Here is a 23,383-nt window from a genome sequence, read left to right as displayed (position 1 = left end):
TGCAGCTGGTGGTCCCTTGGCTATATAGGAACCAATAATGTAGAGAATGTGAAGCACCCTGGCCACACTGTTTGGGCTAGGAGGAAAAGAGGCTGTATTCTAACCTCTTCTGATGACAGGAAGTCCACAGGGTCATTGTATGCTCCGGGCCGGATGTCTGGCTGAAAATGGCCATGGCAGAAGCAGGAATAATAACAGTGGGGCTGGCTCAGAGGAGCTTACTGAGCTCACTGCTGTCCCTTCTCTGAAGCCAGGAAGCTCGGATTCACTAGCCATTTCAGAATTTGTAAAGCTGTTGTCTGGATGTGAACTATACAAAGAGATTCTAATTGACTGAGGAGCAGCTTCTGACCTTTTTTGTTCAGTGCCAGCACCAGAGCTCTTGGTCTGATCATTGTGACCCGGACTGCTCAGTGCCTGAACCACTCTGAGTCAATCATCCTTGAGGGTGGCTCTTGCAAGCAGACATCTGCATCTCATGTTGACCTCTTCCACTTGGGAAAACGTACTCATGAATCCAGGCTGCCATCTTCTGAGCTTAACAAATTATGTCCTAGGCCTCATATCACTTCTACAGCCGTATATTTTAGCACATAGTCTGTCATCAKGTTAGTGCTTACTGGAGTCTGGCCCTAGAATTGGCCAATTAAACATTGGCTCCCTAGCCATCCTTCCTGTGTCCCAGGCTTATGGCTGCAAGTGGAGGGGAGAGGAAGTGAATCAGCACTGTGATGTCTTCAACAGGGAGATGATGATGTTCTCAGAGAAAGTTTCCTTCTCGTCATCAGAGGGCATATGGTACTGATGGTGATGATTTCTTCCTTCTCCATTGCTGGGTACGCTTGGGTTTATTTCTGTATGTGTATTGTTTATCTGTGATTCCCAAATTGTTTTGATGTTTTTGTTTATTTTTTAATTGTAGTTTTTGTTTGTTTTGTTTTTTTCTTCTCCCTGTTTTCTCTAAAATTGTCTTTCCTTGAATAACATGGGCTTGCTGGCAAGTGACTGACCACTGCAACAGGCTTGGACCCTAGAGTTACAGAGAGTTCAAGCCTAGAATAAATGCCTAAGTGAGAAGGTGTGAGAGGTGCCATGGTGATAGAGGCTGCTCCTGGGTATTATTGTTGGTATTGGTGGTTATTTCATGGAGGAAGCAGAGAATGGTTCAGGGTTTCAAYAACCTTTATGCAGGAAATATTTGCCTAAAAAAAAAAAAAAAAGGTTTCCTTCTTGGGCCATTTATTTTGTACATTGTTTTCATGGAGATTTTTCTCCACCGCTTCCCTTCTAGAGAAAAGGCAAAAGAAAATCCCTCTTGAAAAAAACTGGGAAAAATAGTTTCATGCCTTCCTACTGAAGTGGATGGCACAACAGGAGATAAACTTAAATCCAGGAAGACCTTATGCATTTGGGGAGACCTCATAGAACCTTCCACTATCTAAAGGAGGCCTACGGAAAAGCCGCAGAGCCACGTGCTAGGACAAAGGGCAAGGACTTCAAAGTGAACGTAGATTTTAGATCAGGTATTTGGAAGAAATTCCTGKGAGGGTGGCAAGGCACGGGCACAGGCTGYCCAGAGARGCTATGGATGCCCCATCCTTGGAATTGTTCAAAGYCAGGCTGGGTGGGGCTCTGAGCAACCCCTTCTAGGGAGAAAGAGATGTTCTTTAAGGTCCTTTACAATCCCAACTATTCGGTGCTGCCGCTAGGGAGCACTGCCGGCCGCGCCGGGCGGGACGGAGCGGGGAGCGGGAAACGGGGAACGGGGAACCGGGAGCGGGGAGAGGGGAACGGGGAACGGGGAGGGACGGAGCGGGGAGCGGGAAACGGGGAACGGGGAATGGGGAGCGAGGAGCAGGGAGCGGGGGAGGGACGGAGAGGGGAGAGCGGGGAGAGGGGAATGGGGAGCGGGGAGCGGGCAGCACCACCGAAAAAGCCAGTGGGCCGGTTTGGGCCCCTTTGAACGCGAGCTCGTCCTCCACAGAGCGCGGTGCTGAGCTCCGAAGGCACACACTGAAATTGCGCCTCCAGCCCGCGGTCCGAGTATGGACAAACAAGCAGCTGTGTCCAGGGGCATGTGGTTAACACTGCACCCAAGCTCAGTTTTAGTGCTTTTGTGAGTTCCCAGGGAGATGCTCTGTAGAGGAGATCATTGAACAAAAAGGGTCTTATTAAGGCTGCAAAGCTCAGATCACATTATTTACCAAAAAAGTGATCCTGCTTTCTTTGTGTTTTCTGTGTCCTGCCAGTGAAAACCTCTGGTTGTCTGAGGGAATCACAGGCACAGTTCATGCCCAACACCCCAAGCCATCTGGATGGACTGAATTTCAGCCAGTGGGCTTAGACAAGTGGCCATTCCCCCTGCCTTGTGAAAGCCCACAGCTGGAATACTGGATCCAGTTAGGGTAGTCCTGTGCAAGAAAGGCATTCTTGCCTTRTGGTGGAGCTCTGCTGAGGCTGTCAAGGCAGGAAGCTTAGGACAGGCTGAAGGAATCAGCATTGTCCTCATGGACAGTAGGCGAGCATGGAACCTAACTTGCAGTCTGAAAGAAAGTTACAGAGCAGATGGAGCTGGGRTCTTCTCTGAAGTGCACCAAGATGGAGAAAGAGGCAAGGACCCAAAGCTGTGCTGAGAAAAGTCCTGGTGGGACAAAAGGGAAAATACTCTTTCCTTGAAAGTTGGGCAGCCCTGGGATGGGGACAAGAGAGGGACAATCCCATGTCTTGGAGAAGGTCAACACTTGGTTGGAGAAAGCCCAAAGCACACTGGTCTCAGCTAGCCACACTCTGAGCAGRGGTTGGATTCAAGATTTCCAGAAATCTCCCCTCACTTAACTTTTTCCACAGTTTTTTTCCAGTGAAACAGGAAAGTCAGGCCAGGTGATGGAGCATTAATGAGCCCAGCTGGACACGCAACTCCAGTCTGTGCAAACCCTGGCAACATTAGAGAGGTATTTATTTAAATGGTGAACACAGGATGGAAGGCAGCAGAGCTAACAAGCTTTGAGCAGGAAGTGGTAGCCAGAGAGGGAGTGGGTATTTGCCATCTCCAGGATTTACTGCTTAAAGTCAATATTAGTAAATTAATCAGCAAATTTTCCTTATCTCTGTAAGACCAGGCACTTATGGGGTGGAATGKCTTTCATTGGCCTGTGGTGGCCTCTGGCTCTAAGTTGCTTGCCTACTTCTTTGTGCTGAGGCTCAGCTACRACTTCAGTTCTGCCAAGGAACCGGAAGACCCTTCTGGTTCAAAACATTACCTGTGAGCAACAGCCTGCCACAAATCACCCCTGACTTCAGGTAATGTGGGGGATCCTGTATCATAAGAGGAATTTGAGAAGTGGGAAGCCAGGGTGACAAACCAAACAACTTTGCTTCTCCCACAGAGCTGGAAGCATGTTTCCTGAAAGGATATTGAAAGGTAATTGGCATGGACAGAGGAAGGTCTGGCTCTCCTGGGTATGATGTTAGGTTTCCTCTCCTTAGCTGTGATGTTATGGCTGTCAGCACTCAGAATGGCTCCCCATGCTCTGCAGGATGGGGAGACAGGAGCTGAGGCCCTGAGAAAAGCTCACAGGAGTATGGCCAGTGCAGCCCAATTAACATTAACCAATATCCCACTGAATCCCACTCATAAGGAGACAACCACAGTGGTCATGTCCACTGTGTACCACAGCATGGCTTGGTCTGTGTGCTTCAGGGAGCAAGACAGAGGATCCTGGAGGAGCCTCAGGCAGCTCTGCCACCATACAGCATGGCAAGGATCACTGTCAGGCACTTACCTGGCTCTCTGTGCTGGCCCCATAGCTCAGAAGCCATTTCCCTGCTCCTGTATCCTTCTCTCTGCCATCAAGGATGCTGCATGTCAGACYGAGACCATAGCTGGCATCCCAGAGGGTGGAAATTTACTTTACTGGACTCACTGTCAATGTGTCTTGGAGTCAGGAAAGAGGGAGGAGATGGAGAAGATGATTTGTTGCACCTGCAAARCAGAGCCCCGCTATCCTAGATACAGCTGCCCTTGCCAGCCTGTCCCCAGCTCCATTCAGGCAGGAAAATTTCCCTCAGGAACACACACGGAGTACCAGGARTCCAGCTTCACACCTGAACCCCATCTGTGTAAGCAAGAGCTCTCTTGTTTGTCCTCTCATCAGAGAAAGAAGCCGTGCATGGCGAGATAAAGTGTAGATTAGGAGGGCTTTATCTCTCCCTTATTTAGTTTGCGATAAGATTTGTCGTGCGCAGCCACGCCTTTCTTACTGTCTGCCAAAGAAGACAGAATGAGAGCAGCTCAAAGAGAGAGTGTGCCGTGCCTGGGATCACTCCAGGACTTCCCAACCACCAAAGGGATCACCACAGCCATGGATAGAGGAGCTTGCTCCGGCTCCTGCACACCTCTGCCCACAGGGAGCTCCCCCAGCCCTTTCGGGACAAGGATTAGCACTGCTGTCCCTCATGTGACATCCCCGGGACATTGGGGGTGTCCATCCTGTCACTGGAGAGACTGTTAGTGGTGTCACTGGTGAGATGTCACACATKCTGTGACACAGAGCCTGGAGACAGCAGCAGCAACATGTCCAGAGCCATGGAAAAATTCCCCAAATCAAGGGTGACCTTGGGGCCTGGGCAGCTTTGTGCCCTCGGAGACAGGCCCTTGGCAAGTCAGATAATGGCAATAGGAGCTGCACTCCTCCTCAGGAGGAGGATCCTCTGTGTCAGGATATTGCAGGAATGTAAGCCACTTCCCTTGCCATGCACAACTCCCAAAACATGGGGGGAGAGACRGGGTGCCCCATTATCTCCTAACTTCAGGACAAATCCTGTGAGAAGACTGGGGAACCAGGAACACAAGGGCTGTGCACAGTGTCTCCTGTCTTTGCCCAAAATGGCATTTTCCTGACAARAGTGTATGATTCAGCCAAGTTTCAACCCAGTGCACTTAGCTGTTTTCAAGCATCTTTTGTTTGTCTTACACTGTGGCTCAGCAAGGTCAGAGTGAAGCTGCCCAGAAATTGAAAACAGAAAATATTTTCAACTTTAAGAAAGCCAGCTGTTTATTGCRAAGGAAAACAGGCCATGAGAAAAGCTTTCAGATTAATAATAATAGTGCAAAGGGTGCTAGGGTTTATGATGTGCAGTAGAAAACTCAGGCTGCTCCAGCCGGTTAAAAATCACGGTGGATGTTAGCTTTGCAATGCCACTCGTATTTATACAAGAAAATAATGCCTTTCAGAAACACAGATGGATGCTGTTCAACCTGTAGTGTGGCAGAGCACCGTGAGGCCTTCCATGGCCCAAGTAAAACAACCTGTTTGCTGCTGAGAGGGAGCAGGGGGCTCATAAGCCACGGGCAGYTCCCTAGGGGCTGCCTCTCTGACCTGAGACAAGCACAGAAAGCAGAGTGACAAGGACAGTACAGGCTTTATGACTCCCAGGAAAGCTTAAAATCTAAATCATTGTGCAATACTTAGTTTAGTGAGTTTGTGAGGCGGGAGTCTAARTAAAAAATATCCCCAAACAATCAGAATTCATGTGTTAAAACAGAACATTTGTGTTGAATTCATGATCCTGATGGTCATTTTCCAGAGGAGTGTTCAACTCTTCTAGTGCAGCTGCTTCTCCMGGGCTCAGCACATCCTCTGCACCTATAAGGCATGTAAGAGACAGATCATTTCCTGTTGGGAGGCTCCCATGTGTTACCCCTCATGGCCATGCTAACACCCTCATGTCCAGTCTCCTGCAATTGCCTGGAGAAGATTTGAGGTAGCTCTGAGTGTATCCTGCTTTTCAAGGGCAGTCCCAGTGGTTGGGGGCAGTTGGAGAAGGTAAAACCCTGGTGGGTTAAAGACAGAGGCAATAAACACAACCCATGGTTGCCCATTTCAACACCTCAGGGCTGGAAGCTGGACTGGGGTGATGTGCCYCAGCCAGCCCCAGAGGCAGGATGCAGGATAGCTGTTTTCCATGGCACCAGAGCACCCCATGCCTTACAGCAAGAGGCCTTTTTCCCCCACTGTACAGGCATTKCTGGAAGTGCAGCAGCTGGGGGTCAGAGCATTCTTACCTCCTCTGAAGCAGATCCTAAATTTTCCTGGTTTKGAAGCAACCTGCATGCTTGACCCACTGACTGCTAAAGTGAAGGTGCTCTACTCTTCCCATGCCAGATCTGGGAGCAGCTCCTGGCTGTGGTCGCTGTAAATGGATTTTCTGAGCCCGGACACCAGCCTGCCATTCAGACCAGCTTAGTGCTCTCCATGACTCAGTCCTGGCAGGTTTCAAAGGTGTAGTCGCCTGCAGACACCCACCTCTCGCCCCAGTGCCCACTCTTCTCTCCCATCATCCCAGTGTCAGTCCCGAAACTGGGTGGAYTGTGGACAGAGCATGTCCAAACTTTGGCTCTTCTGACCAGCTCTGATCTCAAAAAAAGGCATCTTCTCTCCACAGAGGAGAGATCCTCACAGAGATATTCCTCTGCACTAACACACCGCTTGGCAGAGCCACAGGAGTGTTCTTGGGACAAGGAGTTATTGAAGACCATGATCCACTCCCCCATCCCAAAAACTGTACTGACAACAGCAGATTTGTTATCATTCCCTGTGACTTGGAGAGGGCTGTGTGTCCCCACAGCTGTCTCCACAGCTGTCCCCACCATCCCCCCTCCCTTTCTCAGCTACCCAAGGTTTGTGGGGTAGGTACAGGCTCCCTGGAGATGCTGTGGGGTCATTGTTGRGAAGGTGGGCACCCTTGTCCAGCAGTCCCCGAGAGGAGCATGCACAGCCCCCCGAGCCAGCACGGGGCCAGCAGCTCTGCAGCAACTCACCAGCAGGGTCCAAGCTCCCAGCTGCCAGCTCCACTTCCCTCGCCGGTGCCTGCATCCCGCTGACCACATTCTGGATGGTCAGCACAGGTGGCTGCTCTGGATAGATGGGTTCAGGCAGCACCAGCTCAGAGGACTCTGGCTCAGCCATCTCCTCTGGGATGAGCTGGGGCTCCAGCTCTGGCTCTGACTCCAGGACAGCCTTCACCACCGTCTGACGGCGCCGTCCTCTYTTGCCTTTTCGGCCTCTCCTTTGCTGCTTGCTCTTGTAGTCCCTGCCAGGGGATTTCACAAGGGTGATGACTTGGCAATAGGGCAAAGGACTTTCCCTTCTGCCCTAAGGCTGATTTGCTGGGTTCCCTGTGGTGGTTGTGACCAAGTTCATCCCGGCAGAAGCTGCCATTCTGCAGCCCCCCTTCCTGAGCCCTGCACAACAACCTCCTGCAGCTGCACCAGTGATTGGGAGCTTGGACCACACACTTTTCCTCAGCCCCACACTATGGCTCAGGTTTGCTTGCCACCCCATCATGCCATCTTCTTTCCCCACTGAAGACTGGTGGCTCTGTCCTTGGGTGAATCTGGAGGGGCTGGGCTGAGCCTGGGCTCAGGTTAAGGGCACCACAAAAGCAGTTTCACAGAAAAAGCGAGATTTACCTTACAATCCACTGAGCTGCATCTTTCTCCAGGGCTTCTGCCTTTCTTTTTCTGAGCATCTCCCGGTCCCTCAAGCGKCGGGTTATGATAACATCTACAAGGATAAAGTGAGTGTTCACATGGCATTCTGGTCAAGGGACAATTTGATCCCTCCCCCCTGGTACAAGAGCACTGATGCAAGAGGCTGTGACCTTTTTGTCACCAAGTTATTGTCTGATGACACAGCATCCAACACCCCAGGCTCCTCTCCTGACAATCACTCTAAATTTCCATTTGCAATTCCTTGGGGTGACCCTTGTCCAGCCCACTCCCCTACTGTAGCAACCTGAGGCCTGGTGCCTTTGGTCAGACATCAGTTCAGACTGCAAGATAATTCTTCATGGTTGCTSTGTTGGCACCATTTTTCCCAGATCGCTGGAACTGGCCCCCACCGAAATTAAGATGTTTAKCTAACAAGCAAGGAGAAAGCCTTTYYCTGAGGATCAGACAGTCCTCCAACAYAGGAACAGCACCGTGGGGGCAAGGATGAGGCAGAGGCACTCACCCTACACAGAGGCTCACATTAGGCTAGGACCTTGTGGGGGATGATGATCCAGCCAGAGACCCCGACAGGGCCGGTACACACTGCTGTGGTTGAGAACATTGGTCCCAAACACCACACAGACAGCCCYAAGCTGGCCTGCAGCTGTGAGGAAGACCATGGCAGGGCTGAAGGAAGCTCCAGTGCTGGCTTTGTTATTTGGGCAGGATKTGCAGGCTGCCTAGAGCCCCCAGCAGAGAGGAGCACTCCCCAGATCCCAGTCACACTGTGACATGCCTTCCTTGGCCAAGTTAACAGTGCCCATTTCACTGCTTGCAAAGGGCTCCAAATGGCTTCCTGAGGCAAAGATCAGCCTGGCAAATGGCCTGAACTTCACTKCTCCATGTCTTTGTCTTATCCCTAAGGATATCTAGCTTAGACTCTAAGCTGTGATAATAAAAACTTGGCTCAAGTGAAGTAGCATGAGACAGTCCTATGAGACAAAGGGCATTGTTCAGGAGCAACGCCAATGCCCTGAGGCCTTGAGGGAGAGGGAATTCTTCCCAAATGTACACTGAAGAGATCACAAAAGAACTGATTTTCATAGTTTCAACAAAACCCACACAATGTAAAAGCAAAACTATGMCCTGCTCCTTCGAGATGTAATCAGACCCAGCTCTTTTCACAAAAAGCCTCAGCTCACACTTGAGTACCGAAATCAGTGAAAAATTATCATTTTATCATTCCCTTTATCAGATGGGAAAAGAGTCAAGGTAARAAAGACTTTTGAGGCTCAGTTGGGATTACAGCTCTTTTATCCCAGGTGTTTATTAAATGCACGAAACATTGTAGTCCAGGACAGGACAGTGTAAAACGGACAGTAGGAGCCAGTCTCTACCCAAAATAGACTTACACATTAATAATCATCTTACAGCAATTCAGCTTGGAAAGCATTTGTGCTAGTTTATGTTCCAATRCCCTTATCAAAGCAGAGCCAACTTTAAAATTACATCACACTGCCCAGGACCCCGTCCAAGGAACTCCGAGAGAAATGGGAGGTTGTTCCCTGTCTGAASCAGTAACAGAGACAGCAGAGCTCAGCCAGCAGGAGATGACTCTACTATCCACACAGAAAAAGCCATAAACTGTTTGGGAGGATGAGGTTACAAGTTGCAGKGGCAGGATCTGCACAGGGCTTCAGTTCAGCTACGGAAGTACATAATCCCTTGCACATCCCACTTGCAGCCAAGGCAACTTTCTTTTCCTTTCAAAATGTCTTGTGAGCTGTAAGAGCAATTTTAGCTGCTTGCAATCAGTCTCTTTCCCAGTCCATTCTAAGAAAAGACCCCTCATTCACCTCTAACTGGTCCAAGAAAGCACTCCCACAACAGCCCCGAAGTTGTCTGCCACCTGCTAGCACTAAGTAGGAAATATCACAGTAAAACATATGCATCCTGATGAAAAAATATTTACTAGAGGACACAAAGATACAGAAATTAAACAAAAAGTGGAAAAATGAAGTTATAAAAACAGTGAGACAGTACTGCTGGTCTGCAAACAGAATCTACTGATGCTCTCTCAAGGATTTTAGTTGAAAAGCCTTTACATGTGCTTCTGAGCCTCTGTGATCTGAAACATAACATGTAAAAAGACACATATATTCACAGTTAGGTGTTCATCCTTCAACCCAAATTCATTTTTTAGAAACATGGGTAACCAAAATCATTCTCTTCTTTCTCTCCAAAAACTCAGGTTAGGAWTGTTCTCATCATTACCTGGCACAGCATACGCCTCACGGGCTGCAGTGGATGTCAGGGAAGAGTCCGGAGAATCGTCGTCTTTGCCTAAATTCTCCATTGCTCTTTGCAGTTTTAATTAGAAAGCAGCTTAGATCCCTCGAAACAGCATCTGGAGATACTGGTGCAGTATAATGAGAGCTTGAAAAAAATGCAGACTGCCCGCCCCAAACCTCTTATCTGGCCAGGCCACTAGGAGGGTAATAATATTCTCCTTATCGGAGTGCAAAGGTGTGAGAGTCTCTGTCCAGGATCTACTGTGTGGATTGCAAAACATGTTAGTGCTTTTATACCACAAATAAGTCCACTTCAGATAGGAAATTTACACTCACAGCTGCTAAACTCTAACTCAAAAGCTTTCCTTTGTAGTGGACATAAGCTGCGTGGCTGGGCAGGATGTGGCACTGCCTCGCTGCTGCTTTCCAGAGTGAAAAGCAGGGACATGCTGTTTGCCCTTAAGGAGCCCTTGGGAGGTCTGGAATGGGACATTTGCTATGTGAAGGTGTTGGCACGGGATCCTGGCACTGCTGGTGGGAAGGAARGGACATCCTCCAGCTCCCCTCACAGCAGGACTGGCTGCTTTCACGAGGGCAGGATGGCWGTGTTGTCACATTCTTGGGAAAACACTAAAGACAGAGACCACCAAAGTCATGTCACCTGTCCAAAAGCTGCACCACCTTCCCAAAATACCGGCAGAATAATAAATCCATGCCAGCCTGTGTGGAGGACTTCCCAGTGATYCTTTGGTCCAGTCCCTGGTGGATCAGGACTATGAACAAAACAATTCAGTCATGGGCAGCATCAGTAAAGCCAGTGGGAAGACACAGCCATTCCCTTGTTCCCACAGGATGATTTCCTTTAGTGGCTGCTCCCAGCTCCCAGTGGCCCCTCTCACAGCCCTGCACAGGCTGCAGGACCATCAGCAGGGCCAGCACTGCTGCAAAGGGGAAGCTGCTGTTTGGTGCAAGGGATCCAATGCTGATGAGGGGACAGCTTGGCCTCCCCTGAGCTGCCCACAGTGTCTTATGCCAGGATAGCACAGAGAGCTCGAGCTCACATTGTGTGTAACAGCTCTGGTGGACCAGAGACCCCTCTTTAGCCAGTTTCTAGAGCACTCAGCTGCTATCAGCACTTTTCCCCATGAGACACTCAATTGCTTATGCACTGGTGAGGTGCTAGCGCCCCTAAACCCTTTCCTCCCTGCTCCCTGGAATCCAAAAGTGCTTCAGAGGTTGACAGAAGAACTTAACAACGTGTCTACCCCCAGGCCCTCTGAAACTTGCCCTCTGTGGCAGGGATGATCCCACCTCCCTTGGGCAGTCGGTGGACTTGTCCTGAGGCAAAGCAGGACAATTCCTGTCCTCAGGAATAAGCAGGTCTGGCCTGCCTCCAASCTTTGTCTCTCTTTTTTGTTTTTAATGTACGTCTTTTGCTCTCAGCAGGAATCTCTCTCTAGGTCCCTGGAAGCTCCAGAGTTTGAAACTTCATGTGTGTGGATTTCTTGAGATGTAACCTGAGGTCTGTGGTCATCTCTGATGTTATTCTTATCCTGTGAGTTACCACTCTGCTCTAGGGCTGCTGCCCTGTGTCCACTGCCGATTACGTGGTACCTCCAGAGAGGTGGGGTATGTCTGACAGCCCYAAAAGCAGCAGCAGGGTGGTGGCAGCAGAGCAGATATGGGAAGCTCTGATATGGGAGGGTGGGCCAGGAACATGGATGGCATAAGGAGATGTGGGGCTACCAAGTCATTCACAGCACATTTCCTTGTAGCTCAGTCACGAATGAAGGCAAGGTGTCCCAAACTGGTGAGCACTGTGGGACACTGCACAGCCTGAGAGACCCTGGTCATGCAGATATCTGAAAACTGTATCCTGGAGGATGTTTACTGTGTGGGATATTTACTGTGCAAAGGCATTGCTTGTGGAGGAGAGAAACATACCAGACCTTGAACGTTGTTTTTGTGTCCCTCATTACAAAAAACACATTGTCACAAGACCGCAGAATACACTGAGCTGGAAAGGACACAGCAAGGTCATTGAGTCCAACTCCTGTCCGTGCTCAGAACACCACCAAATCACACCATGTGCCTTAGACCATTGTCCAAATTCTGCTTGAACTCTGTCAGACTTGGTGCTGTGACCACTTTCTTGGGGAGCCTGTTCSAGTGCCCAACCACCCTCTGGGTGAAGAACCTTTTCCTGATATCCAACCTAAACCTCCTCTGACTCAGTTTCAGACCACTCCCTCGGGTCCTGTCACAAAAGCGAAGAGATCAGTTCCTGCCACTGCTCTTCCCCTCACCAGGAAGTTGTAACTGCAATGAAGTCTCTGCTCAGTCTCCTCCAGGCTGAACAGACCAAGTGACCTCAGCCCCTCCTCACAGGGCTTCACCTCAAGGGCCTTCACCATCTTCATCGCCCTCCTTTGGATGCTCTCCAACAGCTCAATGTCTGTTCTGTGTTGTGGCACCCAGAACTGCCCCCAGCACTGGAGCTGAGGCCGCCCCAGGTCAGAGCAGAGCGGGACAATCCCCTCCCTTGCCCGGCTGTGATGCTGTCCCTGATTCCCCCCAGGACACGGGTGGCCCTCCTGGCTGCCAGGGCACTGCTGGCCCATGTTCAACTTGCCACAGACCAGGACCCCCAGGTCCCTTTCCATGGAGCTGCTCTCCAGTCTCTGCTCCCTGGTCTGTTCACACACCCAGGGCTGTCCCATCACAGGTGGACAAATTGAGGTGCTTGGAGAGTGCCCAAAGAAGAGTGAAGAAGGTGGCAAAGGGTCTAGAAAACAAGTCCTGTGAGGAGTGACTGAGGGAGCTGAGGGTGTAGCTTGAAGAAAAGGAAGCTGAGGGGACACCTCACTGTCCTCTGCAGCTGCTTGACAGTAGACTGTAGACTGGTGGGATCTGTCTCTTCTCCCAAGTAACAAGCAATAGGACAAAAGGRAATGAGCTCACATTCCTCTGGGGTGGCTTTAGGCTGGATGTCAGACTGCCCAGGGCTGTGGTGGAGTGGCTGCTCCTGGAGGTGTTAAAAAGATGCGTGGACATGATGCTTAGGGATGTAGCTTCCTGCTGGACATGGCAGTACTGCAATAAGGGTKGGATTTATGGTCTTAAGGGCCTTTTTCAGCCTAAATGATTCTATATTCTATGTTCTGGGCTGCCTATAGGTAGGATGAAACATGGAAGAAAGGGTAGAAATCCCTGTGTGTTTCAGTGCTCCAGGGGAACCGGGTGCACACTCAGGCTGTGGCTAACAGCTTCTCACACCTACCATCTACTCAGTCACCCYMGAGCCTGCTGAGAGCTGATAAGTGGCTCTTGACTCAGCAAAACATTGCCAAGACACTGCAGAGCTGCTGCTGTGAATGTTTCCCCTTCTCGTCTGTCTTCTACCTTGAAGAGAGCATTTGTAAAAGAAAGTCACAGTGCCCGCAGATCCTTTAGAGGTGTTTAATGGAATAGCTGTATTTCAAAATCTTACAGAGCTGGCACTTGAGTCTCYTGGGAAGGAAAATCTCTGTAGGAGACTTGTCTCTTGAGTGTGAATTACTTTAAATGCCAAGGAAATGATTTTAATATCCCACAGGAAGGCTTTGGTAATATGTTAGCAATGTGGAAATTACAGATCCCATTGCCTGCTTTTGAGTTGTCTGTGCTCTGAGAGTCAGAGTGTGGCCCACAGTGCCAGGGACACTGTGTCCCACAGGCACCAGCAATGCAGAGAACTCTTCTCCTCCAGCAGAGCTCCCCTGCAGATGTGGCCAAAGCTGCACCTGCTTTGCTGCTGAGCAATTTCTGCGAGCAGGTTGAACATTCTGGGCTGCATGAACTGCTGTAGCTGGGCACTTTACAGTGTGCCAAGTGCTGCATTCCTCCCCTCTCTCTCCACATGTCAGCTCAGCTAGCCCTGGGCTGCTTTCAGGGATGCATCCAGTTTCCTGAGTGCTCAGCAGCCTCAGCATCTCCAGTGTCACAGGCTGCTCAAATGTCATCGGAACTGCTTGGTAAGGGAACACCCCGAGCCTCGGGTACATCTCACTGTGCCAGTCCCCACACAGCTTTCAACACCCAAATATTCCAGGAAAGTTTTGTCCAAGGGACAAGCACTTCTAGGGCTGGATCCTGCCGTTGATGGGACTGCTTTTACTGTAGACACAGCACCAGGCTTTGGGTGTATGTGTGGATCAAAGTTCTTCATGGGCCTCGAGGGTACGGCAAGGCTGCTGCAAAGCAATATCCAGAGCCCTCCATATCCCTCCCTGCAGTCAGGGATCCAGCCCTGACCAGCGTGGGCAGCTGGGGGAGCTACACCCCTGCCACTCTCACGGTGTCAGCGCACTTTTTCCAGTTTTGTCTCACRTGACAATGACAGAGAAGCAACTCGCAGGCTTGTCCTTCGCTACCTGACTTGAGAAACTYGCCTGGTTGCAGCTGCTCTGGGAGCAGGACTACTCTGTGTTGACAAACTATGGTGCCTGTGAAAGCAGACAATCCTTTCTTTCCCTGCCTGGACTGAAGTGTGAAAAGATGAGAAATGAACAGATATATGGAAGAGTGCAAAAGTGCAAATTCGTGTGCATACTCTCTGGCACAGATCAGGGCATTGCAGGCATCTGGGTGCCGCCAGCTGYGTCCTGAGTCTCACCTGACCTTGCCAGACATGGATCTGCCAGGCTGTGGATTCAGGCTGGTCTTGCACAGGCCCTGAGGTCTGTGGTGGTGTTAAATCACTGCCTGCACCCTTCCCTTGGTCTGCCACTTGCTTTTGAGCCATGTGAAATAAACAGCCAAATCCACAAGTCCCTGGGGAGGATCAGTATCTCTGAAATTGCTGTGTGTAAAGTCAACACTGACCCTGTCCTGCGGCTGCCCATGCTCTGACCTTGCCGGTCTGGCCCATTACTCTGCGCTTCAGTTCTGCAGTTTCTGAATAAACACTCCACTTCGTGCTGCAGGCATGTGGTTTCCCTCTCCAGAAGAGCTTCTGGACCGTGTGTGTTGTTTTTTCCTAGCCTCTGCACATAAACAGTCGTGGCTGTCAGGGCATACACGGCACACACGCACKCTCGGGCTGCAGCCTCTGCCGTGCATCTCGAGCTGCAGTGTGGGGCTGAGGTGCTGCTGACACCTGAACAGCCCAGGGAACAATGAGCCCCAGTTATGCACCCTGCTAAGCCAGGCATAACCTTCCCCTGGCAGAGCTGCCCAAATAAATCCTGCCTGTGGCTGGGTTGGCAGCAGCGGGAGCAGAAAACCTCAGGACAGAAGTGTGCGATGCATTTGTGGTGTTCACCATGGATGTATTGTGGGGTTCATAACCTCACCAAAACCCTTCCCYATGGTGCAGGGGGCATGACAAGGTCTGTGCTGAAGGACTGGCAACACAGAGAGTAGCACACAGSCAGACCAGTCCTGGCTATTTGGGGACAAATAAATTAAATCTGCCAACAATAATTTTGCTGTGCAGTATGGTGCCATGAGTGTCCCACCTGGTGGCTCCAGCAAGGTGCAGAAATGGGTGAGAGGGTCAATTCCAGCTGACCAAGCACTGTAGCCATGATAATGGCACATCTCCCAGACTCAGAGGATGGTCACTGACTTTGGAGAGCTCACCTGAGCACATGATGCACCCCAGACTCCTGCTCAGGTGCCTGCAAATGCCAGCTGTAGAGGACACTAGCATTGTAGCAAGTCAGAGCAGCGTGATCTCCTGTGGGTGAGCACAGACCTATCCTTGTAAGGTTTCAATTCACCCTGATCATAAATCTCAGCCAGTAATACTGTGCAATTACAAGATCTGTGGTAGGACTGAAATGAACTCAGGAGKCAAGCCCTGCATTAACCAGTGCCCTCTGATCTATGCCACTGTGAGCAAAGCGGGCTCTTTGAATGCCCAAGGTTGTAGGGCCTTTTTGCAGGTATTTTGTGAAAAGTAAATTGTATCTGTGTGCTAGAAGTGGGAGACGAAAGAGCAGAGGAAGCCCGAAAGACTGCTGATGCACACTGACACTGGAACTGAGCCCTGCCAAAATCTCAAAGGTGACCCTGATACTGGGAGCAACCTAGAACTGAAAATTGTTCAGTTTGGGTTTTTTTTTTTGCAGCAGCAAACCTCCAGGATACCTTGTGTTCAACATCTCCACTCAGGCTCTTTCCATGCTCCCATGTGCTGCCTGAGCTGATTGCCCTATGAAAGAGCCTTAGATAAAAAGCAGAATAACAGCTGATATGAGAAGTGCAGATGTGACTATTTTCAATTTACGTGAGTTCTGGAAGCAGTGAAGCAGTTTACCAGGGAGCCAGGGAGTTATCTTCTCCCATGCCAGAGAAACTTTACTTTCCCTCTGCTAAATTGCCTCCTACAGAAACAAAACTGCACTTGTTCAGCACCTTCTTCACCAGGACTTGTTTTTCCTTCTACTCCCCCATGGCCTTTCTCACAGGAATGTGAATGAGATACAGAGCACCCTGGTTTGTTATGTGGATTGKAAATACTGTTTTGATTGTGCACTTTTAGTAGCCCTTGGTGGGAACTGGCTTATGCCGTTTTCTCCCAGCCATGAATGAAAAAAGTGCTGTTGAGATAAGATTATGCATGTAATTTTATTATTCACCGTAGCCAACTTAAGTGTGTGATCAGGACAGAGCACACAGGATCAATTAATCAATTAATCAATTAATCAATTAATCAATTAATCAATTAATCTGCTTCTAGGCTCAGGAAAGCTGTCAGAAAGCTCAGGCATCTTGACACTCCCCATCTTTCAAAATCTGGATGTCTTGCCTGGTTTTCCTAGAATAATGTAGGAAAAAAAGAGTAAGAGATCAAAAAAACCCACACTGTGAGTCATCCCTCGGCTGCATTCCATCAAGTGGGATGGAGCTGACTATTACAAAATTGACCTGCTCATTTTCCTGTCTTAGGAAGCTGAGGTGACTGCATCCTGGCTTGCCTGTGGCACTGGTGGTGTGTCTGCAGCCCACCCTGCTCACAGCAGGGCTGTCCCTAGTGTGAGGTTATGGTGGCTCTATCTGAGCCCCAACCACCGCCCCCAAGAAGGGAGAACCCCCGCTGATGGAGCACCACCCCTTTGACCTGGTGCCTGTGCCAAATTTTCACTCTCTTGGGGCTGCTGGTTGTGGCTGCTGCCCTGTGTTGTGTCACCTGCACCGAGAAGAGTGTGGCTCCATCCCATTTGAAACTGGAGGCTGCTGCTGGGTACCCCCAGGCATCCCCTCCCTCAGACTGGCTGGGTGCAGCTCCTCCACACTTCCTTGCAGCCTCACTTGACAAGTTGGCCATCCCTCCCCTCYTCAGCCCAGTCTGTGTTATTTTCCACACAAGTGCACCCTGCCATGGCTTTTCCCAGGAGCTGGCAGGCCTGGATGATCATACTTGGCAAGCACCCAGTTTCAGACAGCCAAAATCAAACCCAGGAGGTCTCTGCCAAGGGTATGAGCTTACATTTTTTCCACACAGAGCTGGCATTCATTGGCATATGTATTGCCATCGGTCCCACAGATGGGCAAGTACAGGAGAGGGCAGGCCTGCAGGTGCACCAGATCTTCACACACTGGCTGCAAAGGAGAAACCAGAGCACACATTTCAGAACCAGCAGCACCCATTCTCTTCCCACCAGGACACTCAGGCAGAAGTAAATGCCATGGACAGCCTGGCTCCCTCTGCCTCAGATGGAGCAGGGTGTGCCCACTGAGGATCAGGGGCCACCACATTCCTCAGCGGGACCCTGGGCTGTGGTGTGGGTTTGGGGCTGGAACACCCGTGAGGGTGGGGATGATTGCTGGCAACAGTCTCCCAGGCACACCAGGCATGCCCATCTCAAACCATGAACAAGGAAAACCAGAAACCTCTTACCGTCCTCAGGCCACTCCCTTCATTCACCTCTGCCCCTGAAACAGAGCAAAGACCCATGAGCGTGGCACGCTTGTGACTGATGGCATGAGATATCGACACGTCCAAACCCAAGGGAAGGGAGGTTGTGCAGAGCCCACTCAGGACCGGCTCAGTTCTGTGGGTTCACCAGGGGTGATCAGTTTGCTGCATGTCACTCYCACCCCTCCCTGCCAGCGGTACAGCACACAGCTTCCATCCACGGCTGGGATAAACCAGGGAATGGCTGTGCCCACCCCCTAAATCCTCTCCCAACAGCCCTCTCTCCCAGTCTCTGGGTCAGAAGCTCCACACAGCATCCAACACATCTCAGGAAATGTGAAACATGCAGTACYGCATTTGGCACGGGATATCCTCAGAGGGCTGAGACTTGGTGAGATTGCACAGCTGGACAGCTGCCACCTCCAGGGAGAGCAGCGTTTGGTGGGTTCCTTTTTCTCAGCCAGGCAGAGCAGCAGCAGTTCCCAGCACAGATGTGCGTGCAGCAATGCCCTGAGGGCAGGAAGGCTCACACGYAGGCAGCTGCAGTAGCAATGCAGTAGCACACAGGTAGCAGTGGCCTTCCAGCACCGGCAAACAGGTGTTTCCCACATAAATATGCTGAGCATATGGTGTTCTTGCGAAGACTTGCCAGCGTTCATTGGGACAGGGGCTACAGTAGCTACGGCAGTGTACGTGCTGTCCTCCCAGGACCTGGTTCCTGTTCACATTGTGGACTCTCCCCTAGCCCAGACCTCTCCCAAGTGCAATACATTTTATGAACCTACCTGTAACCCTTACCCCAAACTGCTAATAAGGAGGGCATGGCGTGTTTGCSCCAGTTATTCTCCTCAACATGCTGCCACTGTTTGTTTGCCCTCACCTCACCTSCTCTCCAAACCAGAATTTCTCGGTCTTTCTGCCCTACCACGCATTTCCCTCCRTCCCATTGTTCCTCTGTCATTCCCACCCACCACCGATGATCCAGCCTCCCTCAGCAGAGCAGACTTACCCCCAGCAGCCACGAGAGTCACCATTGCTGCCACCAGCAGCAGCAGCTCCCTTGCAGGCATGGTTGGTCCAGGCAGATCCGCTCGTGCACCTCGCTCTGCCCATGGTGCCTTTATAGGGGAGGGCACTGCCTTATCTCAGGAACACTGGGAAAAGCAGCATTTTGATCTGTGCTGGGAGCAGCTGGACTGTGCACCCAAAGGGATCACTTAGGCACTCTCGTGCAACAGATAAACTTCCCTGGTGCCACTCGTCAGYTTCCCGGTGCCACTCGTGAGCTTCAGGTGGCAGCAGCGGAGGCTGCTGTACAATCCCTTTGCACCAYAGTCAGGGTTGGGCAATCTGCTCTTCTCTGCTTATCCCAGACAGCTGCTTTGGAATGTGTCTCACCCAAACCATCCCTTCAGCTTTGCAGCTGCTGTTCTTCACATGTGATGGATCTCCATTTGAGTTGTAAGGCTAGACACAGAAAAGCCAGGAAAGTCAGGCTGATTTGGGTGGTGGCACTGTGGACTGAGCATTACCCCATGAGACCCAGACAGGTCAATAGTCAACTGCCTGATGCACTGGTCAGGACCCCAAACACAACWGGAAGCCTGTCATGATGCTGCAGCAAGTCACTGTGTGGGATGGGACAGGCTGGGGGTGCAGAGGGGCTGGGGGGTACAAAATTCAGCTGCATGGGGGCAGGGAGCTGCAGGTGCAGTCACTGCCTGTGCTCAGAGAAACCACATTGAGGTGGTTTAATACCTTACTCCGCTCACCACCTTGGCTGCAGCTGAGACTGACAGAGCAAAASTATCTTTATCATAAAATTCAGCGTGTTGGAAGGGAGCTGTGTGCACAAATACCCAGATTAACACAGAGATGGCACACAGAGCAGGGAGGGGACAGAGGGGCTGGAGTTGATTCTCAGCGGTAAGAAGCATGACTTTTCAACAAGCATCACCACCCCAGGATATTCCAGCTGCTTTGCCTRCAGGACTGGACGCTTGATGTCAGTGTGAGCACCCTTATCTCCTCTTTCTCAGAAGCTGGATTTTCCACACCCGTCCCCACTTCCCTTCGGTGAAACAAAACCAGTTGCTAAAGGATGAAAGATGGGAAAGAGGACCACTGGGCATCAAGTCAGTGTAAGACCAGCATTGACTAAAAACTCCTTTGGGTCAGACTTGCTGAAATGAGGTCTGGGCCAGAAGGGACAGTGAGTCACCTTCCCCACAGGAGCAGATGGGATGTGTCCTGTGTGCAAGGGGTGAGGACAGGATGTGTGCCCTGCAGAAACCACCAGCAGGCTGGGAGAGCTCCAGACACACAGAGCACACACATTTGCACTTGCTGGGGATCTGAGCATGACTGTGTTTAATGTTCCTTTAACCTAGAGTAACCAGAGGAAGGTACGCACTGAGACARAGGAGAATGCTTTAGCATCCCCTGTGGGGAGAGGAGTGGACTCTGCAAGGGGCTCCTTWCATCCTTGACATTGGAGGTGCCTCCACACAACTCAGCAGAGCTGTGACCGCTTTTTGAGGAGCAGGAACGTAACCAGTTCAGGGTTCCTCTTCGCAGAATCTTCGTCCTCACGGCTGAGGCAGCTGCGCACATGTTTTATATTCCCTCTTCATGGAGTTTACACAGTGCAATAACCTTTGGCTTTTATTATTATTCCACTTTGGAAATCCCTCAACTAAAGTAAATATTTAACTGCATTAGCAGTTGTTCCCAAGGCACATGGGGTCCTGTTAGTCTTGTTTAGTCTAGTACAAGGGAGGCCAAGGGGGATCTGATAGCAGCCTACAACTGCTGGAAGGGAAGCTGATGGAGCCAATCTCTTTTTGGTGGTGCCAAATGACAGAATTAAAAGCAACTCTCACAAACTTCAGCCTTGAGATGATCAGGTCAGGAGTCAGGAGAGAAACCTTACCCCAGAGGGTGAACAACCCAAACCAGCAGACAGGTGAGACATCTCCATCCTCAGGGGGATACATACCTGATCAAGTTCTGCCACGCACAGGGTTTGTTGGGTGAGCTCTGAAGGACCCTGCCACAAGCATGGCTCCATGGGACAAGCAGCTGTCAGTCTCCARCACACACAGCTGTGTGTCCTTACATCCACATCCTGCAAATCTGGTCCTAGCCAACACTCGACAACATGAACAGCGCAGAGCCCCCTCCTCCTGCAAGCTGCTCACACAAACACACTGCACAGCTCTGGGTGAGGGCTATCTCGAGCCTTTAAAATGTTCTTCTACTATTCTTTTAAATGTTCTACTGTTCTTTTAAATGTTTTTACTACCAAGAAAACATCAAAATGCGGATTGCAATGCCTCYGGTAACACCTCAGGGGCCTTTGGTTCCAAGCACGGCCAGGTTCTTTGATCATGCCAGCAGCAGTGCAGGAGCAACAGGCTGGGGCTGTGCTGCTGGGACACATTGTGTGCTCCAGATCACTCTCCTTGGATGGAGCAGCAGGAAATGTCTGTGTTCCCCCTGTGCTGGAGGCAGCACGGTCAATGGCACTGTGGCAAAGCTGTTGGCTGACGCAGAATATATCTTCCTGATCCTCAGTGGTATTCAAATTCTGCTGCCTTCACAAAGCAAATTAAAATTATATGCAARGAGATGACAAAGGGCAAATGACCTCTTGCAACCTGGTTTTCTCTTTTCAGGCTTTTCTGCCAAGCACAATCTTGCAACCCCGAATGGAAGTCCTGCCTGCTSTACCCCTCAAAGAAGAGCTGGGCAAATTCTTGCTCGGGTGGGACAGGAGGTGTTCTGGTGGCTGCTTCCCCTCACATTGGCTATACAGCTCCAGCTGGCTGTGCCATTTTCTSCCTGCACTTTCACCACTAAGATGGTGATGTAGGAGGCTTCAAGACATAGGATGGGCAGATGTGAGGGCTCTGGATTTGCCTGTGGAGCTGGAGGCCTAGTCCCAGCACCAGCAAGGCACATAGACTGTGCTGGAGACAGCAGCAGAAAAAGAAAGGAGATTTCTGWTTCCAAAACCAATCTCAGACTTGCTCCCTCACAGCACTGCCCTGCCTTTGCACTTGTTCCCACACCCACAGCACCCACCAGCCCATGTCCACACTCTCATCCGGGACAGCTCATTKCATCTCGAACCCTTATTGCACCTTTCCCCTCCCAGGGGACTGCAGCTCTGTTTTCAGGCTTTCCATCTGAGTGGGCACAGATGGCAGCCGGACAAACAGATTGCATCACATGGCTCTTGCCCCATGTCTGCCTGGCCTTATCGGTGCTGTGGCCTTGGTGTCGTCACCCCTCCACCCAGCACCTGCAGTTTCCTTGCTGTTATCTGTTGCCTTTCCTGGATTTCTTGCCTTTTTTCAGCCTTCCCGCATTCTGCACYGACACTGATATTTTAACTCTTTTTCTGCTGCTCCTCCCAGTACCAGCAGATGCCACAGGCACTGAGAGCAGGGTGATGCCTTGCTTGTGCAGCCCAACCCAGAGCCCACCGTGTATTCTCTTATTRCACAATGGGGCAAGGCAAAAAGAGGAGGCAAGTGCCACTCTCATTTTCATCTTGAGCTCACTTCCTGCATCCAGGTGGCTTTTACAGAGAGGATAACAGTCCTGTTCTCTTCCTCTGGATACTCTGAGGTCTTCAATAAGTAAGAGAGAGAAGGAGCAATTTGTTCTCCTTTGTAGGCCAAAAAAAAACCCAGAACAAAACCAAAAAGGCAAAACAAAAACCAAAACCGACACCAGAAATTGCAAGTGTCCCCCAGAGGTTTGCCTTTGGATATGCCGTGGATYCAAAAGCCAACACCAGAAATCTCCCTGTGTAACTGGGGCGGGGACCAGCCATCACCACTTCCCAGCCATTTAGCCTGAGTTTCAGGAATCAAACCACATCACCCTCCTTTTTATTACCGTGAGTAAACACTGCAGCRTGTCAGGCAGCTAGCAGTGCCCATTAATTCTTTTATGGCAGAAGATTTCCCTGACACTGTTGGCTGCGGGAGCACAAGGCAATGAGTGCACGGGCCGATCCTGCCTGCTGACACTCTTGCCAGATGCAGTCAGGGCCAAGGTGGCGTCAGTCTGGAGAAGAACAGAGCTCCCTGCCAAGCCAGGCTGTATCCTGGGCCTTGGAAGTGCAACAGTCTAAGGGAGAATCAGCTACAGCTGTAGCGGGGCAAAAGTTACTGCAGCTTGCCCTGATCCAAGGGCACCAGCATCTCCTCTGCCTTGTGTTTATGTCTGCCTGTTCAGACCTCTGTTTCACAAGGCGTGCTCTAAATGTCTTGGCAGCCTRAGGATGGTGCTGACCTGCCTTTCTCCACATGCTCGCACTCAGGGCTGGGTGACCAAATCCCGAGTGCAGCAGATAGAACAGCAGAAGACACCAGTTTCCTTTTTGCCCAGTAAATTTTGGCACAAAGCACAAAGCACAAAGCACACCAAGCCCCAGTGCTGGTGTCAGGGATGGGATGAGACTGCGTGGCTGGGCTGGGTGGGCAGGGCTCCCTTGCTGCTGTGCTGACATCCCTTCCTGCTCTAAGCTGACACAGATAACCTGGAAGCTGGCAGCTGTAGCAGGTATGCTGCCCCCAGCATATGATGTTCAGTCTTGTTTATCTGGGAATTGACACCCGCTGTAAATTATCTGTAAATTGACACCCGCAAAAAAAAAAAAAAAAAAAAAAGATTTCCCACTCC

General features: G+C 50.7%; 2 protein-coding genes across 2 annotated transcripts; both read right to left on the bottom strand.

Annotated features, from left to right (window-relative positions):
* Positions 1-4,189: 4,189 nt before the first annotated feature.
* HEMGN (hemogen) lies at positions 4,190-9,901 on the bottom strand. Its single transcript, XM_057373088.1, has 4 exons — positions 9,767-9,901; positions 7,472-7,565; positions 6,821-7,092; positions 4,190-4,263 (listed from the first exon to the last, which is right to left on the bottom strand). Exons 1-4 carry the CDS (start codon positions 9,846-9,848, stop codon positions 4,190-4,192), a joined length of 522 nt encoding a protein of 173 aa, XP_057229071.1. The 5' UTR covers positions 9,849-9,901.
* Positions 9,902-16,357: 6,456 nt separating this feature from the next.
* Positions 16,358-18,959, bottom strand: SPINK4 (serine peptidase inhibitor Kazal type 4). Its single transcript, XM_057373093.1, has 4 exons — positions 18,696-18,959; positions 17,669-17,703; positions 17,258-17,370; positions 16,358-16,585 (listed from the first exon to the last, which is right to left on the bottom strand). The coding sequence occupies exons 1-4, from the start codon at positions 18,754-18,756 to the stop codon at positions 16,531-16,533; spliced, it is 264 nt and encodes an 87-aa protein (XP_057229076.1). The 5' UTR covers positions 18,757-18,959; the 3' UTR covers positions 16,358-16,530.
* Positions 18,960-23,383: the final 4,424 nt, after the last annotated feature.

The sequence above is a fragment of the Malurus melanocephalus genome, unplaced genomic scaffold (genome assembly GCF_030028575.1).
Source record: "Malurus melanocephalus ecotype Western Australia unplaced genomic scaffold, MMel_1.1 scaffold_184, whole genome shotgun sequence".
In the NCBI taxonomy this organism is placed as follows: Eukaryota; Metazoa; Chordata; class Aves; order Passeriformes; family Maluridae; genus Malurus; species Malurus melanocephalus.
Note: the sequence above shows the minus strand (reverse complement) of the source record. Positions and strands in the feature narration are given on the sequence as shown.